This window comes from Asterias amurensis, chromosome 10 (genome assembly GCF_032118995.1).
Source record: "Asterias amurensis chromosome 10, ASM3211899v1".
NCBI lineage: Eukaryota > Metazoa > Echinodermata > Asteroidea > Forcipulatida > Asteriidae > Asterias > Asterias amurensis.
In genome coordinates, this window is record NC_092657.1 from 2,177,751 (window position 1) to 2,187,509 (window position 9,759).

General features: G+C 40.3%; 1 protein-coding gene across 1 annotated transcript; it reads right to left on the reverse strand.

Moving 5' to 3' along the window:
• Positions 1-139: 139 nt before the first annotated feature.
• Positions 140-5,113, reverse strand: LOC139943154 (cysteine-rich motor neuron 1 protein-like). The gene is made up of 6 exons (XM_071939974.1): positions 4,909-5,113; positions 3,454-3,648; positions 2,917-3,111; positions 2,380-2,574; positions 1,846-2,040; positions 140-1,721 (listed from the first exon to the last, which is right to left on the reverse strand). Exons 1-6 carry the CDS (start codon positions 5,009-5,011, stop codon positions 1,495-1,497), a joined length of 1,110 nt encoding a protein of 369 aa, XP_071796075.1. The 5' UTR covers positions 5,012-5,113; the 3' UTR covers positions 140-1,494.
• Positions 5,114-9,759: the final 4,646 nt, after the last annotated feature.

Below are 9,759 nucleotides of genomic sequence, written 5' to 3' on the forward strand. Positions count from 1 at the left end.
TTTAAACATCTTTATGAAATTGTGTCTCGGACCTATGGTTTTGTAAGGTGGGCCGGGCATCTACTTACATTTATTTTTAGCAGTCACCATTACCAAACAAAAATCATACAACAGATAAATTTCATTCAATACTTGTTTTAATAGTATCAGCACGCACCAATAACAGCACAGCAAGCGACTTGAATGGGAGACCACACACTCGAGTGGCGAACGTGACTTTGCAATGCCTCTCGATAGTCACTCACGCGCGTGGTCTCCCGTTCCAGTCGCTCTCTGCTCTTTGCGCCACAAAGGCATTGACAAAAATGCTCGAACAAAGCGTTAAAGGCAGTGGACACTATTGGTAATTACTCAAAATAATTATTAGCACAAAACCTTTCTTGGTGACGAGGGGAGAGGTTGATGGTATAAACCATTGTGAGAAACGGCTACCTCTGAAGTGCCATAGTTTTCGAGAAAGATGTAATCAAATTGCCACGAATTTGATTTCGAGACCTCAGATTTAGAACTTGAGGTCTCGAAATCAACCATCTAAACGCCGGAACTTCGTGTGACAAGGGTGTTTTTTTCTTTAATTGTTATCTCGCAAATTTGATGACCGATTGAGTTCAAATTTTCACAGGTTTGTTATTTTATACATATGTTGAGATACACCAACTGTAAAGGCTAGACTTTGACAATTACCAATAGTGTCCACTGCCTTTAACGCAATGCGTGACTACAACAAATTAAAGTGTAAGATATATTACCAACAATCATGGCACTCATATGGAATTCTATAAATCTATATCTCCCAAAGATGAACACCATTGGGAGCCCTAAAAAAAAATAAAAAAAGAGTTTATAAAGAGAAAAATGTATGTGCTTCATTCATGCCGAAAGCAACATAATTCATGTGTCAAGCTGAAAGCAAAACACAATTAAAATATGTATTCTGGGTCAAACGGACCTTTTAAATGGGTCAAGCCATTGGACCTGACTTGGTTCCAGGTAAATTCTGACCGGAAGTTCTGTGCAACACTCGACCCTTAATCACTCGCATAAACTTAGTAATAATTTCAATTAAATTTCAGCTTATTATTATCAAAGTCAAGCTATAAGCAAACCGCAATTGAACAAAGATGTTTTCCGGGTCAAACTGACCCTAAAATGGGTCAAGCCATTGGACCCGGATTAAGGATGATCCTGACGTGGAAGTTTAGTGTTGCGCAACACTCAATACAGGATAATTCACATTAACTATGTTATCAATTCAATCGAATTTCAGTTTATTGTAGTCAAGCAAGCTACAAGCAAGTAATATTAAAAAAATAATAAACTTTTTGAGATTATCATTACATGGTCCTACCGCAAACCTTTTGTTTAGTATATCGTACTTCCACCTTGCAAAGTTTCAAATTGAGGTTTGTTGCTTTCCCCTGCATTATAGAAAATTCAACATCTGAAACTGTTTACCCATAAGACACTGTGGTTGCCTGGTGGTCATAAAATTCTTTAACGCTGAGTTTTCATGAGGGAAATCAGAGCTGCAATTTTTTTGTTCATTTTACGAGTTTCGTCAAGATGGTCAATCTCGATCTGAAGGCGTTCCTGATCCAGTTGCAACTGAGCTCTTCCCGTTTCTAAGATGGAGAGGAGTGGTGGACTGTCGGTAGAGGGCGGTGTTTCGTTACTTATTTCTTCATCGCCTTCAATGTCTTCAATGACTGCCGTTGGTGGTGCTGTGTTAAACAAGAGCAAAATATTTTACTATTAATAACAATCGGTTTCTTTAATAATAATTTGACAAATTTCTTTTGCGAAAAACAAGAGGGTTTTTAAAGGTGACTTTTAGAGATGACTTACCCTCTGAGCAGACTTTGCAGCATTGCCCTTCAACTTTGATTTTGTGTCTGCAGTTGAGCGGTGGACAGGACTCAAACCCACAGCTCAACGTTTGATTATCACAGGAGCATATTATACAGTCGTGCTGGATACTCGCGCCATGGAGTAAAGGTTTGCCGAGGTACTCACAAGGAAGATTGTCTCTTTCTCCATTTGCTAGAGGAAGATATTAGTAAAAGACAATTCAACAAACTGAGGTAAAGTATTTATTTGGGTTGCGGTATAACACCATGTGTGTATCTACTTGCTAGGTAGAGTTTGTTCTTAGAGAACTGTCTTTATATATAATTCTACTACAACCGCGGAGTAGATTTATCGGATTGTTCGGGGAGACTTCTCAATTCTGAAAAGAACTGTCCTACCTTCTATTACCTGGGCGGAGAAAATTGGCTGGGACTACTACTTTAGCTTATAGGAACGTTAGCTGCACAACGGAGTCAGTTCTTAACTTTGGTCTCGGCGTTAGCAAAAACAAATCTTTTAGAGATGACTTACCCTCTGAGCAGACTTTGCAGCATTGCCCTTCAACTTTGATTTTGTGTCTGCAGTTGAGCGGTGGACATGACTCAAACCCACAGCTCAACGTTTGATTATCACAGGAGCATATTATACAGTCGTGCTTGATACTCGCGCCATGGAGTAAAGGTTTGCCGAGGTACTCACAAGGAAGATTGTCTCTTTCTCCATTTGCTAGAGGAAGATTAGTTAAAGACAATTTAACAAACTGAGGAAAAAGTATTTATTTGGGTTGCGTTATAACACCACGTTTATAACTACTTACCAAGTAGAGTTTGTTCTTAGAGAACTGTCTTTATATATAATTCTATACTACAACCACGGAGTAGGTTTATCGGATTGTTCGGGGAGACTTCTCAATTCTGTGAAAAGAACTGTCCTACCTTCTATTACCTGGGCGGAGAAAATTGGCTGGGACTACTACTTAAGCTTAAAGGAAAGCTAACTGCACTACGGAGTCAGTTCTTAACTTTGGTCTCAGCGTTAGCAAAAACAAATCTTTTAGAGATGACTTACCCTCTGAGCAGACTTTGCAGCATTGCCCTTCAACTTTGATTTTGTGTCTGCAGTTGAGCGGTGGACATGACTCAAACCCACAGCTCAACGTTTGATTATCACAGGAGCATATTATACAGTCGTGCTTGATACTCGCGCCATGGAGTAAAGGTTTGCCGAGGTACTCACAAGGAAGATTGTCTCTTTCTCCATTTGCTAGAGGAAGATTAGTTAAAGACAATTTAACAAACTGAGGAAAAAGTATTTATTTGGGTTGCGTTATAACACCACGTTTATAACTACTTACCAAGTAGAGTTTGTTCTTAGAGAACTGTCTTTATATATAATTCTATACTACAACCACGGAGTAGATTTATCGGATTGTTCGGGGAGACTTCTCAATTCTGTGAAAAGAACTGTCCTACCTTCTATTACCTGGGCGGAGAAAATTGGCTGGGACTACTACTTAAGCTTAAAGGAAAGCTAACTGCACTACGGAGTCAGTTCTTAACTTTGGTCTCAGCGTTAGCAAAAACAAATCTTTTAGAGATGACTTACCCTCTGAGCAGACTTTGCAGCATTGCCCTTCAACTTTGATTTTGTGTCTGCAGTTGAGCGGTGGACATGACTCAAACCCACAGCTCAACGTTTGATTATCACAGGAGCATGTTACACAGTCGTGCTTGATACTCGCGCCATGGAGTAACGGTTTGCCGAGGTACTCACAAGGAAGATTGTCTCTTTCTCCATTTGCTAGAGGAAGATATTAGTTAAAGACAATTCAACTAACTGAGGTAAAAGTATTTATTTGGGTTGCGTTATAACACCATGTGTGTATCTACTTGCCAGAAAGAGTTTGTTCTTAGAGAACTGTCTTTATATAATAGTTCTACTACTATCAGATTGTTCGTGAGACTTCTCATTTCTGAAAAGAACTGTCCTACTTTCACCATTACCCATGCGGAGGAAATAGGCTTGATGACTGCTACTTTAAATAGGATCGTTATTAACTGTAATACCGCGCGGAGTCAGTTATTAACAATGGTCTTAACGTTTCGACTAGCTTGCTCTTGTCATCGTCAGGAGACAATAAGGTTAGTATTGTTCTGAAATGTGTTTGTTTTTTTAAAGACACTGTGAATTTCACAAAGAGTGGAGACTATAGTCTTATCTCGAGTTAGGACGAGTCGCTCCGCATTGCTCCGCGGTAATGCAATTATCAGTTAGTAACGATAGCTAAATAGTAGTCCCAGTCAAGTTTCTCCACCCGGGTAATAGCCATGCTAAAGGCAGTCGAATTATTCACTCCGAAAAAAAGACCGCCGCTGTATAAAAACCCACCCGTATTCACTGTGCGAAACATCGCACGATACGATGCCCCCGTACACTATCCGCATGCGTCGGCCGTCCTCCGCATGCGGTTAGTGGTACGAGTGCGGATGACTTGTATGCACAGTAGTCGTACAATGTGACAGTGTGTATACGGGTGGGCCACGCGGTGTGATCGCACGCACCACGCACAGGGTATACGGGTGGGTTTACAGCGACGTCTTTTTCGGAGCGAATAATGCGAGAGCCTTGAGCAAGGCTACCCGGGTAATAGTTAAAAAGCAATTAGGACGAGTAACACGTCCTATCTTATGACGAGCCTTTAGTTTTTAATATCTTTACTCTTTGTGAAATAAACCACAGGACTGATTTCCTTTGGTATCGTCAAAGACTAGTGTTCTCACTTGGTGTGCATAACATAATAAATTGATGTGAAAATTTGGGCTCGATAGGTCATTGAAGTTGCCGAAGATTAATGAAAGAAAAAACACCCTTGTTGAACAAACTTTTTAGAGTGAGAAATTGCCCGTTTCACAAAAACTACGTTGCTTCAGAGGGAGCCGTTTCCACAGCTCTACATTTCGGTGTTACCAATAAGTGTTTACGCCATAAATTATTGTTCACACTATTATATAACAAATGTATCGTTTACGTTATCGGAAAGATTAATTACACATTGTTTACCTGTATCATCAGTGGGGGACGAGGTCCGAGTCATGACGCTAGCCCAACAGCAAGCTACTCCAATGGATAATACCAAGACAACTCGACCTACGAAGACACACATGACTATACACGCAGTATTTCTTTGTAGTTACTTATTGGTAGAGCAACACCACACAGTCAGGCAAACGAGTTCTACAGCATCAAGTTCACTGAATCAGCAACTTGCTGCAGCTTGCTTTATATAGCAATATTTTGGTGTGTTAGCACTGAAGTTTAGCCCTCCGGGATACCTCTTCCAGGTACTAAAACAATCGGTCTTATTTCTTGGTAAGGCCCCCGCGCCCCCGTCCCGCCTCCACCTTAATCACGTGGAATCTGAGGGGTTTTGATACCATGTCATTGGCCATGACATGATTCCCTACCCCCACTTACAGTGAATGATGATTATAGTTTGTAGAGGTTTGAGCTTCATTTGTCGTCAAGTTTTTAGGTAAAAAAATTAATAAAGTTAAAGACAACAAACACAGAGCAAGATGTCAGGAGAGTCGCGTAATCACGTAGTAGGCCTATACATGCTTAAGAAATAATGTTCGTCTGCCGAGACGAAAATTATTTTTGAGCTTATTTTACTCATTTAAAAAATAAAATACTTTAGGGAAGTTTACTCACCATCTTTGTCTTCAAACCGTGTAAGTGTAATGTAAATTGTGGACATTGTGTTTTGAAGTACTCTTTTTTTAAAGGTACTGGACTCTATTGGTGGTAATTACTCAAACGAATTTTTAACATAAAAACTTACTAAGATAACGATCAATGGAGAGCTTTGATGGTATAAAACATTGTCAGAAACGCCCCCCTCTGAAGTAACGTAGTTTTTTTGAGAAAGAAGTAATTTTTCCCTGAAACATTTGAATTGAATTCGAGACTTCATCAGCTGAGGTCTCGAACTCAAGGCATCTGAAAACACACAACTTGTGCGACAATGGTCTTTTGTTCTTTAAATATTATCTCGCAACTTCGTCGACCAATTGAGTCCATTTTCACAGTTTTATTCTTGAGGATACTGGTCTTTGACAATTACCAAAGGGGTCGACTTCACAAAGAGCTAGGACTAGGATAGGACTCGTCCTGGAAGATATAGGCCTAAAAAAACGTGTGGCTAGTCCTAAGTTTAGGACGAGTATAAACTCGTCCTAACCCGAGATAAGAATAGTCCTAACTCTTTTTGAAATCCACCCAAGGGTGTCGATTTCACAAAGAGTTTAATAGGAGAGACTAGTCCTAACTTAGGACTAGTCCTAAGAGATGGATTTATACTAAAAACGTATGGCTCGCCCTAAGTTAGGACGAGTAAATCTTGCTAACTCGAGATCTGAGTTGTCTTAAATCTCTGTGAAATCCACCCCTGTGCCTTTAAAGGCAGTGATTTGTAATTACTCAAAATAATTATTAACAACTTTCTTGGTAACGAGTAATGGGGAGAGGTTGATAGTATAAAACATTCTGAGAAACGGCTCACTCCGAAGTAATGTAGTTTTCGAGAAAGAAGTAATTTTCCACAAATTTCATTTCGAGACCTCAGACTGAGAATTTGAGGTCTTGATATCAAACATCCGAAAGCACACAATTTCGTGTGACAAGGGTGTTTTTTCTTCCATTATTAACTGGCAACTTCAACGACCGATTGAGCTCAAATTTTCACAGGTGTGTTATTTGTATGCATATATGTTGAGATACACCAAGTGAAAAGACTGATCTTTGACAATTACCAATAGTGTCGAGTGGCTTTATTAAAGCATCTGGGTATTGAAGCTCGATAGTGACCTTGAACATGAGCCAAGTTGTAAGTAGGCCTACGTGGGCAGGGGGCCTCTACCAAGAAAAAAAAAACACAAATATTGTTTTGGACGCGGTCGTGACACTTGTGTCCCATGAGATTCTCTCCACACCCAGGGGGCGGGGGGGGGGGGGTGGGGTATGTGAATGATATAAGCTGGTGGGGGCAGTAAATCACAGTACTGGCTGGCTGATCGACCTCAAACTTCTACAGGTTTGTCAGTTTATGTATGTGGTGGGTTAAATAAAGTGCTTACAATGCCAGTAACTGTTTTGTTGGCAAAACAAATTCTGTAATGTTCCTTTTAATCACTCTTTTTCTATAGCCTCTCAAACAATATATGAGGTATATGCACCATTATGCATGTGTTATAAACACATGACGGTCCATTCCTTCAGAATTTAGTCGAAAACATGTTGTACTCCAAGAAAACATCTTTCAAAAGAAGAATGAACGCCACCAAATCTTTGACCTCGACCCCCATCCATCATCAGCGATACACAACATGTGTAATGAATCTCCGGGTGCGTTCGTTTAGCTTCCCTGGGTCGACCCCGGACTGCCCCTGGTGCGTTCGAATAGCTTTGACGTCATTCCAGTGGCTCACCTGGGTCAGCCCCCAGTGCCCTGCTTGTGGAGTGGTCCACTTGGGGGCTGGCCCCAGGTGCATGACGTCACTATGAGAGCGGTTAGTGGTCGTTCGTTTAGCTCTTGTCAGGGGCTCACCCGAGCGAGCACCGTGGGGCACCAATTATGTTAGCTGGGGAAGTAACAACCTCATACTCATCCATTCATTCATTCATCATGATCATACATTATTTCATTGCTGCCCTTACCTTTCACATTTCAAACAAAGTTTGTCAATTATTATAGGCGAACACACTGTAAATAGTCAATTATTAGATATGAAGAAATTGAATTCACAATGATTTGTTATTGATCAATAATACACAAATAGGAAGTTTAAATAGGACAACAGGTTTAGGTGAAACCGAGGCTTTTGTGCTTGTCGAAGTGTCATTAGATTATGACGGGCATTTTCAGCGCCGAATGTAAACCAATTATGAGCACAATGGGTGGTGCACCATGTTATGTTTTATATTTGTTTATAATTGGGATGTTTATTTCATCAATTCCAGCCTTGAGCTCTGCTTCTTCCACGTTCAAAACAATTTATATTTGGTTTCTTGGTAAGGCCCCCTACCCTCTTTTAGGCCTACAACTTAGCTCATGTTCAATGTTGAGATTAGAGTTTCAAGAACCCTCCTATTATAGATGTCATTAATGTTGCGTCGGGGGTCTTATACCAAGAAAATAAGACCCATTCTTTTATATCGAGTGAAAGAGGGCTATCCCGGAGAGCTAAACTTCAATACGATAACACCAAAATAATTGCTGTAAAAGCAAAGCTGCAACAAGTTACTGATTCAGTGAACCTGGTGCTGGACTCGTTTGCCTGACTCTGTAGTGTTGTTCTACCAATAAGTAACTAAAGACTGCGTGTTGTCATGTGTGCCTTTGTAGGTCGAGTTGTCTTGGTCTTATCCATAGCAGTAGCTTGCTGTTGTTTGGCTGACGACTTGACTTGGAGCTCGTCCTCCATTGATCCAGGTAAAATACTATTGTGTAATGAACTAGTACGCTATTAGTAACGATAGTGTAACAACTGATCTCCCTTAAACCCCCCGTTGGGAATCATTTTTAAGAGTTTAAATCACCGTTCACACGAGATCGATATAACAGGTGGGGTCCCTTGCTTAAATTTTGCACTGTTTCATTTCGTGTGAAAGGACAACAATGCGTGAATTCTCAACGGTACCTAGTGAAATTTGCCATCCTTTAGGACAGGTTACACAATGTTCTTTCATACGAGATGCATTGGTAAAATTTGCAACCATGCTAAAATTAAGCAAGGGTCCCTTGTCAAATTGATGCCGTGTGAAAAGGGCTTTTCATAGAGTGTTTCTCACCAAACTTTTTGACACCTGTGTCTTTTACATGTATCTTTTCCTAACATTTTGTAGATGGCTTTGTAGATCATCTTCCCTGTATGCAGAAAGACACACTGTACTTGCATGGTACAGTTTGGACCCCGGATGACTGTACAGTGTGTTTCTGTGATAATGCCACTATGCGTTGTTAGCATAAGACCTGTCTGCAACTGCTCTGCAGTGCTAGCCAAAGAGAGAAACTTGACGGGGAATGCTTCGAGATTTGCCTAAGTAAGTCTCATAACATTGAAGTTTCACAAAGTGTTTTGCAATACATGTCAGTTTCTTTACCCGTGCTCCCTTAAAGACACCAATTATGAGTTAAAGGCAGTGGACACTATTGGTAATTGTCAAAGACTAGCCTTCACATTTGATGTATCTCAACATAAACGCATAAAATAATAAACCAGTGAAAATTTGAGCTCAATCGGTCATCGAACTTGAGAGATAATAATGAAAGAAAACTTATAAAAACCCTTGTCACACGAGGTTGTGTTCGTTTAGATGGTTGATTTCGAGACCTCAAGTTCTAAATCTGAGGTCTTGAAATCAAATTCGTGCAAAATTCCTTCTTTCTCGAAAACTATGGCACTTCAGAGGGAGCCGTTTCTCACAATGTTTTATACAATCAACCTCTCCCCATTACTCGTCACCAAGAAAGGTTTTATGTTAATAATTATTTTGAGCATTACCAATAGTGTCCTCTGCCTTTAAAGTTCTTCTCGTTTCCTATACAGCACCACCAACGCCAGTCCTTGAAGACGTTGAATGCTCAGACATAAAGAACCTAGACGAGCCGTAGGGAGCGCTAAACTGTTGTTTTTACTTTCTCAAACCGTTGGCCTAAGTGTCGTCTAAGTGTCGTTTAAAAAAAAACAAATTCATTCATTAATTTGACGAAAGAAATGAAACACCGCCATCTACTAACAGTCCATCGCAGGCACCACTGCTCTCTGTCTTAGAAACGGGAGAGCTCAACTGCAAGAAGAAACTCGTAAAAATGAACAAACAATTTGCAGCTCTAATTTCCATCATGGAAAC